This window comes from Tuber melanosporum (assembly GCF_000151645.1).
Source record: "Tuber melanosporum whole genome shotgun sequence assembly, scaffold_7, strain Mel28".
NCBI lineage: Eukaryota > Fungi > Ascomycota > Pezizomycetes > Pezizales > Tuberaceae > Tuber > Tuber melanosporum.
The window spans coordinates 507,531-530,288 of record NW_003299117.1 but is presented as its reverse complement, the minus strand read 5'-3'; the positions used below and the strand labels follow the sequence as shown (position 1 = coordinate 530,288).

At 47.4% G+C, this 22,758-nt stretch overlaps 3 protein-coding genes; 1 reads left to right on the top strand and 2 right to left on the bottom strand.

Annotated features, from left to right (window-relative positions):
- Positions 1 to 3,348: 3,348 nt before the first annotated feature.
- Positions 3,349 to 13,559, bottom strand: GSTUM_00010383001 (uncharacterized protein; the record flags this gene model as incomplete). The annotated part of the gene is made up of 4 exons (XM_002841254.1): positions 3,349 to 3,646; positions 12,720 to 13,045; positions 13,106 to 13,372; positions 13,446 to 13,559. The coding sequence occupies 4 exons, from the start codon at positions 13,557 to 13,559 to the stop codon at positions 3,349 to 3,351; spliced, it is 1,005 nt and encodes a 334-aa protein (XP_002841300.1).
- A 1,927-nt stretch (positions 13,560 to 15,486) lies between these two features.
- On the bottom strand, positions 15,487 to 18,160 carry GSTUM_00010382001 (uncharacterized protein). XM_002841253.2 has 1 exon: positions 15,487 to 18,160. Exon 1 carries the CDS (start codon positions 17,981 to 17,983, stop codon positions 16,196 to 16,198), a length of 1,788 nt encoding a protein of 595 aa, XP_002841299.1. The 5' UTR covers positions 17,984 to 18,160; the 3' UTR covers positions 15,487 to 16,195.
- Positions 18,161 to 20,130: 1,970 nt separating this feature from the next.
- GSTUM_00010381001 (uncharacterized protein) lies at positions 20,131 to 22,356 on the top strand. XM_002841252.2 has 5 exons: positions 20,131 to 20,469; positions 20,881 to 20,985; positions 21,052 to 21,334; positions 21,397 to 21,484; positions 21,555 to 22,356. The coding sequence occupies exons 2-5, from the start codon at positions 20,886 to 20,888 to the stop codon at positions 21,777 to 21,779; spliced, it is 696 nt and encodes a 231-aa protein (XP_002841298.1). The 5' UTR covers positions 20,131 to 20,469; positions 20,881 to 20,885; the 3' UTR covers positions 21,780 to 22,356.
- The last annotated feature ends 402 nt before the right edge of the window (positions 22,357 to 22,758 follow it).

The following is a 22,758-nucleotide window of genomic DNA, read 5'->3' as shown; positions in this document are numbered from 1 at the left end:
ACTGCCATCCAAACAGTATATATCAGATTTGTACCCGGAATAATGAGCACCTCAAGGTAGAGCAGGCCATCTGTCAACTATCGTACCTTATTCCGAAATGTGATTAGCACTTTGCGAACATATTATACATGTGTACAAAGAACATTCATAATATCATATGACTCAAATAAGTCATTAATCAAAACTCTAATATATGAAATCCTTTACAAACCATAACAGGTTTGTAACATATGACCAGTAAGCCATCATATATGATTTATGACTTCACATACTACTACTTGTTAAAGGAAAGAAAACTCCTCTCCTACCACTCCTAACATTTCATAATATTTCACACCAAACTGCACTTACACTACTTCTTTGAGTGAAGGCCAGTCCCTAATCCTGGCTCTGCACATATAGGAAACATTCGGCAACAGCCGTCTTGTTTTTTTTTTTCTGAGCGCTCTACTTGTGTAATAATACCAAATGCACTCCACTGCTACTGCTAGTGCAACAACTCCTGCTAGCGGAAAGTGCAAAACATGCAAAACATATAGGCTGTGGCTCCGTAGACCAGTGGCCAGGTTACCAAGTGCAGCAGTCTGACCATAAGTAATGACACCAAAGCAAGAGCACCACAACCGACAGACAAATCCCAAAGGGCAAATAGTATTAGTAATTTAGAGGATACAAAGGTGATCTTTCTCATTAGATGGGTCGAAAAAACTTTCACAAGATCTCTTAAACCCGCAAAAACTCTTTTTCGGTCGCTTCCCCCATAACATTTGCACCGGTAACCAACCCTCACTTTTTTTTTTCTATGATAACACTCTCAGGGCAATACGGCAGTCATGAACAATCACTCGTGTCCAGTCTGGTTTGGTGTTCGGAATTGAAAGTTTGTCTTAGGTCGAAAGACCGTTGTTCAAGTGAACAGCCTGACTAAGAGATGCGTGAACGGTACATATACCGTTAGTACCCGAATGGAAAGAAAAAATGTACTACGAGGTTAGAATTCCCCTTCTCGGCTACGCGAGGGGAGAACACTGAAAACTCGGCCCTCAGCTTATACTAGACAAAAGTAGCACACACATTTTTCTTCTATTTGAGTACTTGCGGTATATCCCACCTTGACGACGTGGCGCATTACGCCAGATACCTTGTTCCTCGTCTACCTACTGTACATATCTACAATACTGAGTATGACGTTCAAACCAAGCTAGAGGGCAGCCATCTTCACCATCTGCTCCGAAAGTCTCCAACCTGTCACTGCGCCCTGAAATCCTACAGGCAAGAGCAAGAGATATCTTTACCTAACTGAAAAAGGCTTGCTTGCTGATGCGGGTTGTGTCGAGTGCCGGGGCTCGTGGTCACCAGAGAAATGGAAATCTGATCCAGCAGCGCTTCGCATGCAATAGCGGCAATTTCTTGAGGAAGTGATTCATTTTGGCAAGAACGAGTTCATGGAATCCGCGAATGAGACTTTGAGAGTGGTTCGTGTTAACGAATCGAATAGGAGATTTACCAAATAAGAAACCTGGATAACTATGGGATTCATACCACTTGTGTGAATCCTAAAGTAGAAATTCCCTTGAGTGAAATATCCCGACAAGATCCGTCTTCGACAGATCCTAAGCCTCTCCCCATTTTTTATGGAGGCCTTCGGGTGAGTCCGCCAATAGCTTGTCGGGTGGTTCAACTCTACTGCCCGTTCCTCTGGCGGTGTTGTTTGATTCCACCAATATCATCTTTACGGTTGGGTATCAAGCCTTTCTGTGGAGCCGGTTTCTACAAACCACCATCGCAAGGCACTTTTCGCGGGTCTTATTCAGTGTAAGCGACCCGCAAACTCACGGCATTGGGGTCAACTCTCTTCCTACAGTTTTCGGGATAAATTTACGGCAAACTGTCATTTCCCCTCAGTATGATAATCCGTGCCGAGGTGTGTTCAGTTGCCCAATCCGTCAAGTATTCCTAAGCGATTCTACAAACGCTGACTGGCTACACTAAAATATAAAGCATAACAATAATACTATTATTATCATAATAATTTTGTTATTGTAGAACCTGCCAGACTTCCATCAAGGCCCACCCTCACCATCTATCATACCCCGAAGAGTAAAAGATAACGGGAATTTGGGTTAAGATCATCACCACCGCCGCCGAAGCAGGGGCTAAACGGCTTCACTCTTGGGTCTCGAGGAGATAATGGTCATCCCCCAGGTTGGAGAATCTGTGGCTCTGGTCAGAGTTCCAGATGAGACGGTTCACTATAGAAATGATCCTACGAAGTAAAATCGCATGGTGGGAGAAGAGGGGGGGTGGGGGAGAGTGTTGGAATGAGAGTGAACTTCCTTTCTCTTCCAAAGCCTTGTCTTGGTGATATAAGTCATAGTTCTGCAGAGCGACTAATCGTCATCTCGGTCCGTTTCATTTGGCATTTCTTCACTTCGCCATTTCGCCCTTCGTCACCTAGCCGTTTCGCTGCCGTCGTTTTTCGTCGTTACTTGAGACAAACTATGATACCTCTTCCGAGAATAGGGCTAGCCTCAATACTGCCGCCTGGGAACCAGAGGGTTAGGTAAAAACAGTGGGTAGCGTTGGGGTGGATAATTATCATAAAACGTGATAATGCCTGGGGTGAGGGGGGGATTTTTGGGTATAGAGTTCTAGCGTTGCTTTCTTTTTTTGTTGCGGTATGATACCCGGTCAGTTATTCCTTTTGAGTAATATATGATATGCTTTGGCTTTTCGTATTAGACTTTATCTGTTTGCAGGATGCTACTATGATTCCATGGGGCTGTTGTATTTGTCGTCATAGAAGATCACTCGGATAAAGTTGCCTCTCATACGAGGGTCTGTTTTTCTACTGGCGCAGCTAGACTTGGAACTAGATAAATTTTGCACCACAATATCGTACTCCTCTGTTCTACGCTTATAATACGGGTCTATAGCCCATGGCGTCCTTTCACGGCCTAGTATAATCTATACCCCTTTATCCAATCTTGCACAACCGAAACCCCATTTGTTTCCCTTTTCTAATCACCGACTCAAGACCCTAGCTTACGGGCACCCCCTCCCCCAAAGGTCCACGATATCTACGATAGGAGGATTCCAGCCGGGTAGGTGGTTGCCCTAGTCATCAAGCAGCTTCGGTGCGAGGTATTTAGCGCGGTCCGAAGGGTCACGTTTCCCGTAGACCGTGGAATAAAAGGCTGAATATTGGGAAACCAGTGTGCCTTGGAGATCGGGAGCGGGTCTGATTTAAAGAGTCTGGACTAGCTTAGAATTTAGATAATTTAGTTTTGGGGATTGTCGAGTAAGCTGGATTAAAATATTTCGGTTAAGTTAGGAGGTTAAATTGGTTTACAAGCAGTAGATAAATAGAGGGGAGAAGAGTTTGTCATTATTAATCAATGTGGAGCCACACCGCTCCTCGCCACAGTAACATCTCTGAATTCTTAAAAATACACCTTTGTGATAATTTGCCCCACGCTCATCCTGCCTAAACCGAGCTAGTTCCGCCGGAGCGCAACGTTTGGACCACTTAAGCAATATGCGGAAATCCGCTTCTACACTCTTAGACGACATGCGATTAGATTCCTCGGCGTTCTCGGCGTTTGCGAGTCGGGTGGCTCTCTTATTCATCACAAACACCATGTGCCTGTAGACTAAGGAGGTAAATTTATAGTCCTTAAGTATTGTATATTTTACGAAGGATCGGTGTTCCGCTAGCAGGAGTCAGGGAATGAATAGGGCAGTCATCATACTCAATTACGTAGTCATCATACCCGATTCCATGCTTCTCCCTGTGCTAGCCGAACACCCCTTGCTAGTAAAATATACAATATTTAGGGGCTATACCTCCGTAAAGACATTTCGTCAGTAATAGATGAGAAGGGTAATTAATTAGTGTACAGTACCTAAGAGTCCTTCAACCTCTCTCCACGGCAAACGGTATAATCTCGTGAAAGTAGCATGGGAAGTCATCAGACAATTGCGAAACAGAGAAACATCAGTTATAACATCTCCTTCATGAACTCGGTGGTTGCCGGCTTGAATTATTATTTCATCCGGGGGGTCTGCTCGTCTGCCACGCCACCTCAAGATGTAGCAAAAAAACGTTTTCTTATGTCGAGCGCAATGTTTCTTAACGGACGTAGGATATTGGATTCTTGAGTGAGAACTCTGATGCGTTCCCCAAAATCTTGAGTATTGGTCGTGCATTCCCGCTCATGGACTCCAGCTTTGGTTCGTAGCTTGTCTATTTCATCTCGCATAGCCATTTCATTGGGTTCTGTTTTTTTTGTGCCTCGCGCATTTCACTTCTCATGCTTTCGATGGACTGAAGAATGGAAGTGCCAGATGCATTCCCGTACGCTGTTTTTGGTCGTGCAAACGTTCTAACTCGGACCATTTTGACAGATTCAACTGCCGTGGTTAGGGAATCCTTTACCGCGACTAGTTCCTCCTTTGGGTCGGTATTGCCGTCGACGTCGCAATACAGGATGCTAGCCACCATCTACACAATACTTAGTACACTGGTTGAAAAAGAAGTATGGGGTGTTCGTAAGCAACTCTGCCTTTGGCATTTTAACTTGACTGGTGTGAGCAGGGCACGGGGGAGCGGTGATGACGGTAGGTAGGGCTGGGAGGGGAACTGTGTGCAGGTAAAGACTTTGGTGGGGGGTGGGTGAAGTTTGGTTGATAAAAATGAAAGTTTTAGAGACTCGTATTCGTTGGTGAAAAAAAGGTTTATTTGAATGCCAGCAATAGAGGTTGCGTGGAGATGGAAGGCAGAGGAAATAAGGGGGAGAAAATATATTCAAATAGCAGTAGCATGGGAGGGCTTGGGATACGCCAGCAGTTATATCGTAGGTTCTAGGCAAACTTTCACGCGAGAGTTGGAAGTTTTCCTCACGTAAAATTTCCTACCTCCTTCACTTTGCTTTGCCTTTCATTATTTTTCCAAGCTACCCCACACCTCCATAATCGCTTCAACACGAATTACTCTTCTACAGTCCGATCATTACATCGATTCTCAACTCCACAATTTTCAACAGCCCTCCACCGTCCCATCTTCCTTACCGTACCTCTCCCAGTCGCATCTTTCTTTCCTTTCCTTTCCTTTCTTCTTACCAGCTCTTTTACAACTCCTTAACTTGTTCAATACCTACCGGTATTAATCTTGTTCACTTCAATCACTTCACTTCTCTCTGCTGGCATGCGGGAAGTGGTGAAAGTGAAGGCGATAAGGCAGTGTTGTTTTGCTATGGAGCCCTGGGGGTTGGAAAGACATTTATTAGAGTCGGTGCCAACCGGCCGCGATACTAGTTCGCTGGTAGTGGACAGATTGCGCGACCAGGCCAGAGGGAAAAACACAGCCATTACTTGTTTTTACAGTACTTTGACTTCGCCGCCTGGAAGGAATAGTCTGCGACCGCTATGCTAGGTTCCTTGCTGAAACAGATCGTCGGCGGGATAGAAAAGATCCCAGAGGATATATCAAGGATTTCTCAAGAGCAGAGAATGGCTATCGGGCCGCAATTTCCGGGTATAGTGAAGATGTTACAGACCATTACGTCCTCACTTCGCACATTTGTATGCATTGACACTCTGGACTAGTGTGCGGCGGTGCATCGTGTCAACCTCCTTAATTCACTCCAACAAATCCTGGAAAAGTCACCAGGCACACGGATATTCATCATCGGAAGACCTCATATCCAAGCTGAGGTCGAAAAGCGTCTCGCTTGGCGAGTGACAAGTGTATCTTTGTGTCCCAGCAAGGATGATATCATCGAATACCTTCGTGTTAGGTTTAGCGAGGACGAAACCCCAGATGTGATGGACGAAAGTTTAGAAGCAGAAATTCTAGACAAGATTTCCGCAATTATGTCGGAAATGTGCGCAGGGAATAATATTGGGTATCTCCCCTACACTGTCCGCTAATCGATGCATATCTAGGTTTCTACTCGTTTCTTTAAACATCGATGCAATCTTACACAAATCAACAATCTCCCGAGGGCGAGAAAAGCTAAGCAAGATGACAGATGGATTGGAGTTGGGAGATGTTTATGGTCCAACGATCGAACGGGTAATGGCACAAGATGGGGACAAATCGAGACTCGGGATGGCAGCGTTGATGTGGATCAGTCATGCGGAATGGCTGCTACAAGAGGATGAATTTTGCCATGCCCTAGCAGTTCAGCTAGGTTCTACAGATTTCCATGTTGACAACATCCCTTCGATGTCGACACTAGTGAACTGCTGTCAAGGACTTATTACTATAAATAAGGAGGCGGCAACTGCGCGATTGATCCACTTTAGTCTCTAGGAGTACCTTTCCATTCATCCCGATATATTCAGTAAAGCTTACTCAGCAATGGCTAGAATCTGCTCGAGCATCATTCTCGTGAGCCACTTCGCGTGGATGTGAGAGAGCGGTGAAATTACTACTCGGATGCTGAATCCTCCCCCGGAGGGGATCTTTTCAACCATATCCTAGATATGGGCCTTTGAGGACAAACGGGTACGGCAGCCATGGACTTCCCAAGAATTTCTATCGACTGCTGTACTGCCCCAGTATGAAGTATCACCCCCCTAGTATCTCAACCCTCCCTACATTGTTTCATACTCGAGGACTCCTAAAGGATCTCCTGCATTCTTCAGTATGACGCAGTGGCGCAAGTGCCTGCAATCCAACCATACCACTAGCATACTCCGGCTTTTGTTCCATGGCGAGGAATATTAGCCGACCATACTCAATAATTCCTCCCATACAACGGTACAAGCAGTAAAGACCGGAAGAGCTCGCAATATACGGTCAATGATAAAACTAACTGCTGGAGTGATAGAGGAATTCGAATAATGATAACGTGTGGAACTGCACCGCTGCCGATCATCGGTCTCAACTCCTAGCTTAGCCGTCACCCCAACCGGTAGTGCCCGAACAACCTCATTGGGATACTCAAGAGCGCCGTGCCGATGATGCCGGGGAATGGACAACCGAGGAATTTCGGAAGATGGCATTCATCGGGTGGGGGGAAGGTCCAAGATGATAACACAATTCTGTTTTGCTATGGAAATCCGGGGGTCGGCAAAGACGTTTATCATATCAGGTAATATGGATTACTCTCTCGCGGCGAAGGATAAGGGCCCGTACTAACTAGCTGCAACAACAGCTTGCTGGTAATGGATTGCTGTGTGATCAAGCCAGAGAACAAAACATGGCCGTCATATATTTTTACTTTGATTTTGCAGCACTAAAGGAGCAGTCTGACACCAGGATCCTGGGTTCCTTGCTGAAACAGATGGCTAGATGAACGGAAAGTATTCCAGAAGAAATATTGCAGGTCTCTCCAGAGTGGAAAAAGGTCATTGGTGGATACGGACCACAACTTGTAGGTGCTCTCCTATAATATGTTATGCTGTGTTAGTAATAGTCAGATCGCTGAGGTGCCGGTATAGGGCCTTCTATCGTTGCAAGCAAGAGCATTCCAATTATTGGACACGCCAAATAGAACGTTAGCTCGTAGTTTCGAGTTGGCTGGCAGGTTATCCCTGCAGTTTTTTGGAAGATTAAAAGGGTTTACTATGGCAACCCAAGCGTCAAAGGTTCTAAACCCTTTTGTTCGAGTCTAATCGGTTCTGCGGGGGAACATTGGTGTGGGGTACGTACCTCAGGGCGTGCTATTGAGTGGGAAGCAGTGGGGCCCTTTTTAATAATTATCGCAGTTTGACAACTAACCAGCTCGTCGTTCGCATCGCGTAAAGCGCCCTTGATTTATCTGGGGCACCAGACTTTGATGGGAGAAATAGTTAATTTAATTTTGTTCTTAATGGTAGGGCTGTGTATATTGTGGGAGAGCCTCTATTCATGAGTGGGAGAACCTTGTATACCTCAAGACTTAGTCGAAATCCTCGGTATTACCGATTGCGACCATGTTTATGGCTTCCACAAAGGATTGATTTCATGGTGCCGGCTATCTAGGTTGCCATGATTTATATAAATTTAGATCTAGTTACTCTAGCTTGCGCTTGGCGGGATTTTGATGCTTGGAGCCTATGTTTATCCCCACCCCAAGTACAAGCAGAAGTCCCATCATGCTACCGGGCTTAAAGCCCATCTTTGAGAGTAATATTTACGATTAGTGGTCTTTTTGGTAACACTCTCTGCATTTTATCTATTCATATATTTACTTACTGGACGGTGGGCAGTTGTCCTACCTGCAGCGGATCTTTTGTCTCCTCGTTGACTCTTCTCCAATATGCCGAATCCGAGACCTGTGGGGTTAAAATTTCCACCGCTCATAAGTAGCTCACCAATGGTGCCACCAGAAAATTGAAGGGTAAATGTAAAAAGGCAGAATTCAAAACAAATTGGCGGAAGCAGTGCCCGAAATAAAATGTAGATTTAAGCAAAATGGTATGGAATCCCCATTTTAGCCGATCCCGTGGTTATGAGGTGGGGGAATTCTTTGCTTTGGGCTACTTTGCGGCTACTTCTTTGTATTCTTACTTGCATTTCAGGGGGCTGCCTGGTGACCATTAGAAATCGAACATCCGACTCTCGAAATCTCCGTTCCTGGCGGTGAAGTGTGCTCTGAGTGACCTCTGGTGATTGCACTTGAGGCTGGAAGGGGTGTACTGTCGCCTTCTTACCATGGCAATAAAAGGTGAATTGGTGACGGGGGAGGAGACTTGTGTAACAGGGCTCCAAATACCCTTACGCTCCAGTATATGTTTTTTTAATATCCTGAACCGGCCTGTAGATATTGACCAAAATTTAATAAAAGAAAGAATATATAACAACTAAAGCATCCGGTTTTCCACCCCGGTCAGCAGGTAGGAGGTAACCCCCCCCCCCTATTTTAAGCAAATTTATCAAGAAATCTTCAGCGCACACAGCAGAGAAGTCTCAACCTAGGTGCACTAACCCCAAGAGGGGGATTGTCTACACAACTAGCTAGACAGGAGTTTGGGTCAGCAGTTGGCTGTGCAAAGTCAGTGATATGAATGAATATCTGGAACTACAGTGAGGCAAAGTTTGAGAGAAAAAATCCTTGTGGATAGCGGGAACTTCTTTATTAATGTACTGTATTCACAGGCGCCTATCCACGGGCATCACCCTATCGACAATAACAAATCCCCCGAATACGGAAAAACCTCCCAATCGACCCAGGGACTACAAAAGATTATCACATGCAACATCAACACCAGTTCACCACCCCTACACCAGCTCTTCATCCTTGTACTGCATTCCTGTCTTCTAGCCATCTTATCTCCAGTCCGCTAGGGACAAACTGGCTCCCCACCAACCAGTGGTAAAACCAGCATCACGAGGTATCACTCGTTCCTATGTGGTATTCATACCGCAAGCCTGCATAGCGTACGATACAATACTAGCTTCCAACCCCCCAAGTTTTCACCCTTAATACCTATTCCTCCACATTGGAGTACCGGCTCACTAAGCTCATTGTATTGGCCAGCTTCTTCCCGCGCTATGTCGGTGACCCATCTCCCTTTAGGCTCGAGAACCTGGCCTCTCCCAATTTTAGTCGTAAGGCAAAGGCAGCAAGCAACTTTACAAACGGTTCCAACTTCCACAAGAAATCCAGATTTTTCTATGCCGAGTCTGCAAAGGAATGCCACCGTCCCTATGGCAACTACAGGCCTTCCATCCGTTGAAGGTTCTAGATCGATGTTGGTTAATTGAGATAGATTGTGGAGGTTTCGGGAGTCTGGCGGAGAGCTCAAAGGTTCAATGGATTGGCGTGGAGGTTCAGAGATTGACAGGAGATTCTCCAGGCATGTCTTTCCTTTTTTTTACCACAGGAGTGTATGGAGGAAAGGGTAGCATGCTTGGAGAGATACGGATAGGTGTGGTGATTCATGGAATGGTCAGGATACATTGTTTATGTTTTACTTATACACCTATCTTTACCGTTAGTTTAGAGGAGAGACGAACAAAGTTGTTTTTCCTTACCTTACGTTCTTGTCCATGCCCTGCCACAGCTCCCACATAGTCCTTTAGTTTTTCTCTATCCCTCCGCGAGTCAATCATTGACTGCTATACCCATCCATAAGACCATCTCGCAGTGCTTCGGACACCTTAGCTTCAAATCCTTCACACAATTGCAGTTACGCCGCCCGCTTTGTAGTAGTTGTCGTTGAGTTCAACACCAGATTGAAACTCAGATTTGCATTCATAAATCATCTGAGGAGAAACTTACCATTCCCGCTTAACCCAATTCCCATGGCTACCACATCTTTTGCGACCACAGCACATCCCAAATGAGCAAGCAACTCCATAGTTCCAACAAAAACCATTGACGCACCCGAATCACCGATAGCCCTGTCTCCAGAACTAAAAACCGTCAACACAAAATTTATTCAGAGAGTGGTTGCCCCAAAATAAAATAGTGTTCAACTTACTTCAGCAACCACGGAGCAAGCCTTTCGGGGACATCTCTGATTACACGGACACACAATTTATGGTACAATAAGATTCAATGATATCTGGAATGCCCTTGCTCGGGTCAAATTACGTAATTTGAGTGATATACCCCCTTGCAGAATACAGAGGTTAATTCCCTGGAGGCACCAACTGAGTTGGTAATTTTACCACGAAGAAGCAGGTGTTTGCAAGATCAGCTCACATCCCAGCTCATTGCATAAATTCTGTAGATCATGATGCCAAAATCTTAAATCCCACGCGCACAAAGGTTTATTACACCAATCAAGCCTATATTTGTCAGTTCTATAAAATAATTCAGAGGCAAGGGAAACACACCAATCAGCGCAAGTGGGCATCCGCCCAACCATGGCCAATGGAACATCGTGAGGAAAAAAATTGTCCACTGGGTGACCGGCAAAGACACCGGTTTACTTTATCCAACTCTACATCCACTACCATATCTGTTCATGAGTGCTTCCAAGCCTCTCCACAGTCACTGCAGACTTCGGTGTGAAAACGGTAGATAATTTTGAACTCCGGGCGAGCATTTTCGATCAACGGAACCAATGCAGGAATTCGGGGTTCATCGATAATAACATCATCTGTCCCACCAGGAAGGGGCAAGAGGGATTCCGGGTGGTGGCCAATAGCGCTTAGCATTTGTTCCAACCCATTCATTGAGCACGGCCCGCTTCTCCTCGCCAAATCTCACTTCAGGATCCACCACTCCCTGGAGGATGTTGTGGTTTTTCTTTGTAATTCTGAGAACCTTTCGGGTTGAGCATTGGAACACGCCCGTCACACATCAGTAATAAATATTACGTTTGATAGATGAGGTAAAAATGAACCGATTTATCTTAACGCTCAATTCTGAGCAAACCTTAACCAAAGCATGCCTTATCAATACCACACCATCGCCTTGGGGGATTGCTAAGAAAAAGGCCATTTTAGTCAGTGGGCACTAAGAGCATCCTTCCGTATAGGCATCCAGAGACACCTGCGGACCCCCTTTTTCCCATCTTTTTGGTATTCTTCTCTCCTTCAATCGGTTCCGCCTAGCGTGCTAGTGATGCATCGCTGTCCTCAGGCGGTTAAGTCTAGGCAGAGGGGAGACACACGATCGAACCTACTATCAGAAAATCAGATAATCATTACAGACAAGTACCACAGCGCATAATTAAAAATATCACCATACACACAAACAGATAGCCAAACAAATGAAACAAGTACCGTACTCTCCCCCTCCAACCAACCCCATAAACCCGGCCCGCAGCAACCCTCTTTAGACCCCTACGTCCCGTCCATCGATATCCGATGAAACATTCATCCCATCATGACCACCCACATCCCCATGAATACGATACAGAATAGCACCAGGTCCCCCCCCCTCCGCCCAACCTTTTCTTATTAGTATCTGCAATGCCAAAAGGAAGAGGGACAGGTTATGGAACTCACTTGCTACCCTATATTAGTAGGATCACGTAACTAGAAGGAGTTGGGTCAAGGTATTCGAGTTCTTATCACGAAATATCACTCGACTGGTATTACCAGCCGGGTGGGGGCCCCTGTGCGACATTTGACGAGAATCTTGAACCTCGAGGCGTATTTTTCACTTTTTTTTGGGGGGGGGTTGCGGGGTTTAGTGCGATTTCGATTGCACAAAAGGGCCGTGCTACTACTTGCAGGTCATTGCGGATGCATGAAAGTCAGCGTATGGAGGTCAGTTATGGGACGGAAAAGTGTTCGGGGGTCAAGGCGTCCGAGACTCCTTGACGAAAACAATCTAATTAGGTATGGTAGGAGTGGCACCAGGAGGGGAATCTTTAGCAACCAAGCTCCCCTGTCCGTCCGCCTCATCACAACCTTCATACCCCAGTATCATAGGTGTATGATACTCGAGTAGGTTGGATAGTTGCGGGCGATGCTATGGTTCACATCGCGGGGTCTTCCCTTTGCTCTCTGCCGATCCTGGCCAGGGGGAGGGCTGAGGAAAGGTCGGTCTTGCGCTCATATGATAGCAGCTCAGGTGTGTTCAATGGCGGGTATAATCAATTCATTAAATCATGAGTATATCATAATCCAAGCCAACCCTACTATCCAGTCCGTTCGACCTGCCAACCAAGAAGACACATAATCCAATCCTTCCAAAAAAAAAAAGAAAAGAGAATCGTAATCATTCAGAATAAATCCAATATCCCAAATTCCCCATTCCCAATACCCCCATATCCGAAAAAGAAAAGAGAAAAACCTAAAATCCTAATCAGCCCTCTCCCCCACAAACGCCGGAAACCTAGGGTTCCCATCTCGTGATAGCTCCTGAAACCTATAGATCACAATGATGCCAATCTTCGGCGGGTTCTGCCGCTGCTTATCCGTGAGCCCGGTGCCAATCTTAAAGAACTTACCGGTGGGCTCGCCGTTATCGTCGAGCATCTCAACGCGGAGTGCGCCGGTGCAATTCGAGTTCTTGCCGGAACCGCGCTCGTGGCCGCGGACGATAGCGTCGGCGTCAAAGAAACGCTTGACCTTCATGAGCGTTTTGGAACGGTTGTTGATGTATAGTGACCCGGGCTCGCGGAGCATGAGCCCTTCGCCTTTGTTGGCTGTCTGTGTGGAGGGAGGGTGTTAGATGAGGACTGTGTAGAAAGGAGGGAGGGTGAAACATACGACTTTGTCTAAAGTATCAAAAAGGTGTCTTCGACCTTTGCATATTGTATGCTCGAGAACGTGCACCCAGCGAATGCGCAGTCTCCCGAAGAGGTCTTTGAGGTATGCGATGCGTTCTTCAAAGGGCTTGTGCCCCATACTCGGTATGTCGAAGATTTGGTATGTAACGCTGAATTTCCAAGCGTCGGGTTTATTCTGTGTGCGCACGATTGAAACGCAGTCCTGGAAGCCGCCGCGGGTGGTGAAAAGTTCGCCGTCGAGTGTTATCTATCATACCCACCATTATTAGGACACGGCCGCTAGTATTAGGGAAATATTATATTATGATGGGGGAACATACATCTTTCGGCATCCTCTTCGTAAACCACGCTGGTGCATAGAACGGATTCCCCTCCCTGCTGCGGAAAGTCTCTCCATCCCAGCACGCGCGCACGCCATCCAGCTTTTCAGACATGTGCCATCCCGTAGGATCACGGCCCTTTTCCAGGTCCCATTTCTCGGCGAGTAGGGGCTTAAACGAAGTGTCTTTTGCCTTCTTTGCTACAGTGGCCTGCTTACCGGCAACGGTGGCTACCGCACGGCGGGGGCGTTTGGCCGGCTTTTCTTCTTCCTCCTCCTCCACCTCTTCCTCCACATCTTCCCCCCCTTCCCCACTAATTTCAGCGTCTTCTTCTTCAGCAACTTGCTTTCCTTTTCTATCGCGCTTTTTTAGGGATTTCTTCTCAGGCTTGAAGTCATCTTCATCCTCCTCCTCGTCGGCGGGGGCAGACTTCTTCTTAAGCCTCGACCCAACCACCAAAGTCTTACCCCCGCCACCACCATCAATCTTAACTCCGTGAACACCCAATCGCGCAATCTCGTACTCGTCGCCGAGGAGGGCTCTCAGGTGATGGCATGTGCGCGCGACCTGTACGCTGCTGGAACTACTCCAGCCAGGGCATTCGCAGCGATCTACCGTGACCACAACCAAAATTAACCATCACGCAGCTGACAAGAAACTAAGCAAGGGAAGAGAGGACAAACAATGATTCTTAACCCGACTCATGAAAAACCTCTCACCATCCGTATCCGAAGACGCAGACAATGTATCCCCTCGGGACAAATAAACCCTCGGTCTAACACCATTCTATCGCAAAAAAATCAGCAAAAGTGTAATAAAATAAAAAAGTGTATAAAGAGAAAACCCACAATCTTGCAGGCCTCATCTTGGGTTCTCGTTCTCGGCATTTTATCTCCCGTTCCCTCTTCCAGATGACTGTATACTTTTCTGCTCTTCTCAATCCCAATGGCACAGCGAAACCCTCCCATTCTTATACCTCATGCCCTTAAAGGCTGAAAAAGACATAACGCAAAACATTTCTTCCTCATTACGTGTCCCACGCACTTTCATGCATGCTCGGTACTTTACACGAAAATCAGCTCCTTGTGACTCACGCACTCACTCACACGCACTTGTACTCTATGGAATTAATTTATCGCGCGGTTGCGATATTTACAGGCACTGATTAATGCTCGAAAACACGTACTATTGCACGTTCGCACGTGAGCCCTATCCCATGTCGAGGGCTGATCTGTGACTCAAAGACCCGAAGAAAAGTCAACACGCAGCGTGGCGGGGCTATGCTGGAGAGTGTGCGCCTGCGTATGCAAAAGAATTAGCCCTCGGATAAATGTATTTCCAGACTCGCAAGGCTCAACAGGTGTCTTTACTTGCTTTTTCAAGAGAGAGGTACTCGTAGATTAATTGCCAGGTCATCTCGGATCATTTTACTGACGATATCGGAGTTTGTAACAGGGGTTAGACTGGACGATGGACCCTCGTTGGCTTGAAGCAATTTGCCGGCGGACATGGATGCGCACGTGGGTAACCTAATCCGGGACACAATCTCCGGTCACTAATGACGATCACATCCAAGGACTCGTGACTTGTGAGTGAGTCAGTGGATCCTGCAATCAGAATTGCGCTGCGCATTGATCGGTGGACGTGGGCACTGATCTGTTCGGTCCAGTGCATACAGTATTATAATGAGTGGGACGGGCCAACCAATTGGGAGCACAATGGAATGGCACAATTGGGAAACCGCAACAGCTCGATAACAGTAGCAATAACAATACTGATAGCAATAATGATAGCAATAATGATAGCTCTTTACGCCCTCCCTCTCTTCACCCTTCCCTCTCCAACGCGGGCATAGCATAGCATCGCAGCAGCACTACCCCCTCACACCAGCCCCCTCCCCTAAACCCCGCGAGAAGCACCGAATCGCCCAAAAAATCGGACTGAAAGGTTCAGGAAAGGAGTAAATCGCTAGCTGTGCCTTTCCTATATAATACTCGAGCGCCAGCGTACTCAGAAAGAAAAAGGAAGAAAAAATTCATGCTGGTATATATACTTTGTCATTACGTATATACGTCACTGCTCCAAATCATTAGTTAGGAACCCCTGTGAACACCATTCCCCCTCCCCTTCCCAGATCTCTAACAAATTATTTCCAAGAAATGAAGGAGAAAAAAACAGAAAGTAAAATGGGGATAGTAGAGGGAGGGAAGGGAAACAAAAAATTGGAATAGAAATACCCTAACAGCACTAAAAAATAAACCAGCAAAGAAAAGGGATCAACGGAACGAACAAACCGCAGAGATTTCCTAACAAAGACGCCTCCCAATATAAGAAAAGGGACAAAAAGGAAACAAAGGAAAATCAAAATAACACAATACCGTCCCGCGCCCAACAAGACAGAAAAGGAAATAATACTAAAAACCGCATGTTAAACCAAACCAATGATGAAAAGAAGAAAAAGAGTGGGGGAGGGGGGTTCAGTAGCAAACGCAGAATGAGAGAGCCAACCCAAAGGACGTAAACTGAAGAAAACTAGTATAACAAGCGCTCCTCCATAAAGTGCTCTTCCAACCTCAACCCCCTTCAACAAAAGGCCCCGTTTAGGCCTGCTCGCTCCTCTACCCATCCCTTGAGTGCCATTCCTTATATTGACCATGCTAAGCATCATATTCTAGTTCATCCCCGAAGGCATCTGTCCAGTCATTCCCGGAGGAAGCTAATGCACCCCTCCTCCGCCCATCGCAATTCCATTACCACCTGAGGTTGCCCAAATCTTGAAACTGGTGCTCTTGCTGTTGCGGAAGTTGTTGTCGGACGTGATGCCCTTGCCGAAGACTGGCGGCGTTTGCAGTCCTCCCGATCATTGTGGCTCGTGCACCGGTTACGTTCGTATTGTTCATGCCTCCACCCCGAAGCTGCTGGGCTGCGAGCTGTTGCTGTTGTTGAAATTGCTGCATCTGAAGTTGAATATGCGGCTGTTGGAGAGTAGCATGGTGGGCCATGCGAGGCGAACCATTCTGAAGGTGAGATGATTGTTGAGCGAGATGTGGTAATTGCTGAGCGAGATGCGGTGATTGCTGGGTAAGATGTGGTGACTGGTGGAGCGGTCTTGGCGACTGGCTATTCTGCTGGGCGTGCTGTTGAGACAGCATCCGTTGTTGCTGCATATGGTTGTATTGAGTTGTAGCCACTGCCGCTGCGTTTGTGCCTGGCTGTGACATAGGATGGTGCTGCATTTGCGACTGTTGAGCCATACCAATCGGCTGCTGGCCAGTCTGTTGAGCATGCTGCTGTTGTTGGCCACCAGGGTGTTGCGCTTGCTGTTGCGCCTGCTGCTGTGCTTGCTGTTGCGCCTGCTGCTGTGCTTGCTGTTGCGCCTGTTGCTGTGCCTGCTGCTGTGCTTGCTGCTGTGCCTGCTGCTGTGCTTGCTGCTGCGCTTGCTGCTGTGCTTGCTGTTGCGCTTGTTGCCGCGCTTGCTGGGCCTGCTGTGCTTGCTGCGCTTGTTGTGCTTGCTGTGCTTGCTGCGCTTGCTGTGCCTGCTGTGCTTGCTGTGCCTGTTGGGCCTGCTGCTGCTGTTGCTGCGCTTGGGCTTGGGCCTGTTGCTGTTGCTGTTGGGCCTGCTGCTGCTGCTGCGCTTGAGCCTGGGTCTGGGCCTGTTGCTGCTGGGCCTGCTGCTGTTGTTGCTGCTGCTGTGCCGAGGGACGCTGCAAGTGCTGCTGCTGTTGTAACCTCAAATTATTAACCTGCTGTCCTGACTGGCTTTGCACTGATCCAGAACTTCCAGGGCGAGCAGTGGCAGTAGTCCCACTCACTTGGGCCGCGGTTGTTGCGGCACCAACAACCGGTCCCTGTGCCAACACAGGACTGCCATGCTGAGAAGCTCGGCTTGCAGCCAGCCTCTGGGTAGCCTCAAGCTCTTCTCGTTTCCTGGTTTCCCGGTTGCGCTGCTCAATCTCTTGTCGCTGCAGTCTATCCTTCTCGATCTTTGCTTTCCTTTCCTCCTCTAACCGAGTCCGAATGCTTTCGATCAACTTAAACTTCTTAAAGTCAGGCTCAAACCCATTGCCAACACTAGCTCCATCACCAGCAGCTGACTCCGGAGCCAAAGAAGTATGTCCCGAATGGCGCTCATCCATAATAAGGAGTAATCTTTCCTCTTGAACAGCTTGCGCCTCGTCTGCTGCAAGCTCAGCTGTCGTCCTCTTCCGGGACTTGGGAGGAGGCATGGGAAATGAGTTATGGGGATTCCTGAGCGTGCGGAGAATCGTTTGTGCATGCTCAGGATCCTTGGCGGGGGTAAGAACCAAAGCCGGGGATGTAGCTAATAGGGTAGTCGCCTCAAAATTCAGAGCAGTCTTATCATTGAGCATTGTCTTTGTGCTCAGGGCCCCAGGAGATGTGTTGATAGTCAACCCAGTTGGCGTAGGTGGTACGGGCATCGAAGCGGATGTTGGTGTAGCAAGCGTAGAACTTGACTGCTGCGGCCGCGAGTACGAACTCAGCCGTGATGGAACTGGTGTTGACGCCATAACAGCCATATCTGCGTGCAAGGTCAATTGCGTGGGATGTAGAACTGTGGTGAAGATTCTGATTTTTTTCTCTGCCTTGGAGTCTTTTTCTTCTTTATCCTTCTTAGCCCCCGAAGCGAGAGAGGCATCCTTTCTGTCACTTCCGACCGCTTGCCCCTGCGATACCGTAGATTGTCCACCAGCCGCACCACGATCGGGAGCGACAAGCTTTTCCTTAGGAAAGGGGACAAAAGGTGACGGGGTGAGAGATTCACTATAGTTGTGAATGGAGTGTGGAATGACCTTATTATCGTTTGCTTTCGAAGAGGATGTCGTTGAGGCGGAGCGGTGGTCATGTATTTGTACAATCAAGCAGCCTGGAATGGTCCGTTAGCCGTGTACCAGCCAACAATATATGGCCCAAGACCAACCATCGTAAAACTTTGTCCCAGCATCCCTAAACTCTTCGACTACTTCGTGCGGTATTATTTCGGACCGTAAGCATTCCAGTATTACCTAGGTTATACAAAAATAATAGTTAACTTTTAATACCCTTCGGAATAATTTCTACCAAAGGCGCGAGAACGATTTCAACACAATGAAAGGGACATATCACACCCTCATTGGACTCGCATAGCCAAATCCACCGTCCTGACCATCAAAGCGGAAGTGCTGGGGATGTAAATGTAACACTATACTTGGGGGTTGGCCTTGATACTTCTGGAGAATTACGGATGTCGTGTTGACGTATGGTTTTGTTGGAAGGTTCTGGCCCAAGCTCATAATCAGCAAATTCAACACATTAACCGAAATCGCTTCACATAAAATGTCGCATATATATCAAGAAGATGTTCTACTTACCTTTATCGGTCGAGAAACGCCCTCCGTCTCATTACCCCCCCCGGCTCCCTTTACTCTATTATCAACACTTCCTCCTTTCAGCTTCCCGGGGCCTCCAGCCTTATTGTTAGTTCTCCGGCGTTCCGATATCCTGGTCCCGGCAGAGTTTGCATTCACACCGTTAGCCCCTCCCCCATTCCCAGCATTCCCGCCAGAAACCGAAGGGGTAGGTGAAGGCAATGGCGGAGGTCGCGCACTTGTGCCAGAACCATTGGAGCGACTGCTATGACCAGGCAGAGGATGTTTACCAGTATATGTCCGCTGACCAGAACCGGAAGCACCGGATGGATTAAGCTTAATTCTAGGCGGTAAGGGGGTAGCATTCGAGGTAGAGGTAGATGTGGACATGGTCAGTCCACACAAATAGCAGGGTTTATAACAGGGGAAGCGTGTATCGCAGCCGGTATAGGTTAGGGCTTTCTTTCCTATTATCAGCAGTGAGGGAGTGAATGAAGGTTGTTGTGTTGTTGGGTGAGCGGTCGATAAGAGAGTGTGGGGGGTGGTGTCAGGAGACGAGATGTCGTCGGATGAGGCTCTGCAGAAAAGAGTGGTGGGGGAGGAAATTATATTTGGGGAGTGTCGGGATAGTAAAGTGCGCAGGTGCGGGAACGGAGAAAGAGCTGCGCGAGTTAGACGGGTTCCATGAGCTCCGCGCGGTCGCCGCTTTTTTATTTTTTTATTTTTTTCCTTCTCCAAATAATAGGGATTCGGGCAACAGGTGCAGTGCTAGGTAAAGAGGACGAGGCAGATTCTTTATCAACGCCCGGTAGCGAGAAGTTGGTGACCGATGACGGTGGGGGAGCGGAATGGTGAAGCGCGACTTCGACGTTTCTTATTGCAACAGATCGGAAGAGTGAGAAAGGGAGCTCAGAAAAAGGTTTGATGTTCGTTGCCAATGGTTAGTCAACCTCAGCCATTCCTGCAAGTGCTCTACTCAGAATCTCTCAGCATGGCCAGAAGCAAGATGAGGCTCAAGGCTGCTTAGTCATGAACCCCATGCAAAGTCATAACCAAGCACAGGTAGACTATCATAAATTACCGGTGGTAGACTATAAACGCCAACTCTACCTTATTGAACTGTAGCCTGTCTGTATCATATTATAGGCAATCCGCATGCTGGGCTGTTGGGCCTGTGAAGGGTTACAGAAAACACCTTCTGTACCCTACCCAATTGAACCACAACCTTTCCTTCCCGACCCCTTATTGTCGGGATGTCGAAGAGACACAGAAATCTTTCCCTGCACTTTCATACACCATCGACACGCTGGAAAATCCCCCACGCAGCCACTCCACTCTTTCACTTACGGTATTTATCACTCATTTCTGGGTTATTGCTGTAACGGTCATCACTCTTCAATCCTCCACATGCCCTTTATCACATACCTCTACCCTACCCCTACTCCTCCTCTTCCTCCTCCTCCCTTCCTCCCAAGAACTCCCTTCTCCTCCCCCTCATTATCGCCTCACTGACACTCCCTATCACCGTTTGCTATCTTCACCCCCCTCCTCCGCCACTTAATTCTAACCAAGAGCTTGTCAGTGTTGCTACAAGTCTATCATTACTACCTTAGAGCTTACAAAAAACAAAGCAACGAAGCCCACATAATCCATAACTGGTCAGTCCATGATTTAAAGCTTCACCCATTGTCTCTCTACCCTTCCTTGCCTTCCTCCTATAGTACCCCTCCCCATGCTCTCCGCAACTCCCAATCCTCACTATCCCCCACGATCCTTTGCCCTTTGTGTCATCCACTACCCATTAGCCTTCTTCGGTCCAAACTACTGTTGACGCTCATCGCGCTTTCGGTCATCAGTCGTGTGCTCGCGTCACCAGTCTCAGCTCTCAAGCTACGGGATTGGTCCCCTAACCCTGACGCCCTCGAATCTCCTTTTCCTGCTTCATCCCCTATCCTCACCCCACCGATCCCTCGTCTATCCTCCCTCTTCTTCCAATTCTCGTCCAGGTGCTTCGTTTAGCTACTACTGCATCACCCGAATCTTCCCGAGCTTTCGTCTAACCAACCCAGCAAACATGCCGAAGTCAAACACACCCACACGACATTCAACCTCGCCGGCAAAGTCCGCAGAGCCTCGACCAGAGAATATATTCCTATTCATCCCAAACCTGATAGGTACTGAGGTTCTTCCGTCCTAAAATAATTTTTGATCCAAAACGAGTTCTAATATTTGGATTTCAGGATACTCTCGAATTCTTCTCGCTGGTGCCTCGCTATATTACATGTCCTATCACCCGCACTATTGTACAATCCTTTATTCCTTTTCTTGTCTCTTGGATGCTCTGGACGGTTATGCCGCTCGCAAATTTTCTCAGTCGACCAAATTCGGCGCTGTATTGGACATGGTTACGGACCGTTGTACTACCAGTTGTTTGCTCTGTTTCTTGTCTTCGGCTTATCCGAAATGGGCAATCTTGTTCCAGGGACTCATCAGTTTAGATTTGGCTAGTCATTATATGCACATGTAAGTCTAGACGATCGCTCCACAACCAATGTGGCCGAATAAAACAACTAATGAACCAACAGGTATGCATCTCTCGATCGTGGTGCAGGGTCTCACAAGAAAGTAGAGAAGAAACGCTCTCGAGTCCTAAATCTTTATTACTCCAACAATGTAAGCCCCAAAGCCTCTTACCCCGAATCACCTACCTCTGTCCGAGATCTCGCTCTAACATTCTTCTCAGAAAATTCTTTTCGTATTTTGCGCTGCAAATGAGCTCTTTTTCCTCGCAATGTACCTCCTTAGTTTCCCGCAATTCTCCTCGGAAATCCACTCTTGGCCGTGGATAGTTGCCATGGCCACTTTCCCGATTTGCGCCGCGAAGCAATGGATCAATGTTGTTCAGATGGTTAAGGCTGCTGTTTCACTTGCAGAGGGTGATATGGAGCAAAGGAGAAAGATGTTATAGAGGCACCGCTTCTTCAATAGTTGTTTAAGCTGGACTCTCGATGACGCCGGAAAATATAAAAATGGGGATCTCAGGATGTGCGGCCGTATGGGTTAACGGATAGAAAAGACGCATGTTTCCAGGGACTGGAATTGTGGCGACGGTGGGACCGAGTTGGATGAGATTGCATGGCAGGGGAGAGGACTGTTCAGACATAGACTTGGGGGTGGTACTTTTGCGTTTGTTTTTGGGACCTTTGACTCTCTTTGCGACTGGTGTTGCCGGCTTAGTGTTCTTCTCTTTCTTTTCATTATAGGATTTTATTACCCGTTTCCCTAGGAATCTCGTAATCTGCCATCGGAAATGCCCGACCTTTTCAGTCTCAAATTTGATGCTTTTGGTTCTTTCTTTACCTTTTTTTCCCTTCCCGCTTCCCTTCGAACCCGTTTTTTCTCTTTTTATCTGTAGAAATAATTTCCCCTTGTTATGACTGCAAGAACAGCCTTGGAAAGGGTGGAACCAATCAGTTGGTGTTTCTTTTGTACCTAGCAACGTAATGCCGGGCCGAAAGTCTAACCTTCAATTCAATGCCAATTTTGAGCAAAAACCCCCACTTGCCAGTGAGTGGGCAACCCAGGAAACCTAGGTTGAGTGAGTGGGATATCAGCCATGCGGAACCTTGCTGATTGCCCTACCCCGGGTACCCCAAACACATGACACAGATCTCAGAGACTTTGGGGAAGCGACCTTAGAAGGGGCCATGGGTTGAATACCCCAAATATTGTACAGTAATTGAGCATTAGTTCCACTCCCACCGAATGGTGCGGCAGACTATTAATCCAATAAATTATCCTGGCGGTACCTATCCCGCCTTCACCAGGCAGACCATTGCAGTGTCCCCACCCATGTCCTTTGATCCCAGTTTGAGCAACACTCGCCTCCCTACCCGCCTCCGAGAAGTGCATTGGTATATATTCCTCCCTCAAGCTAGGCACTGTAT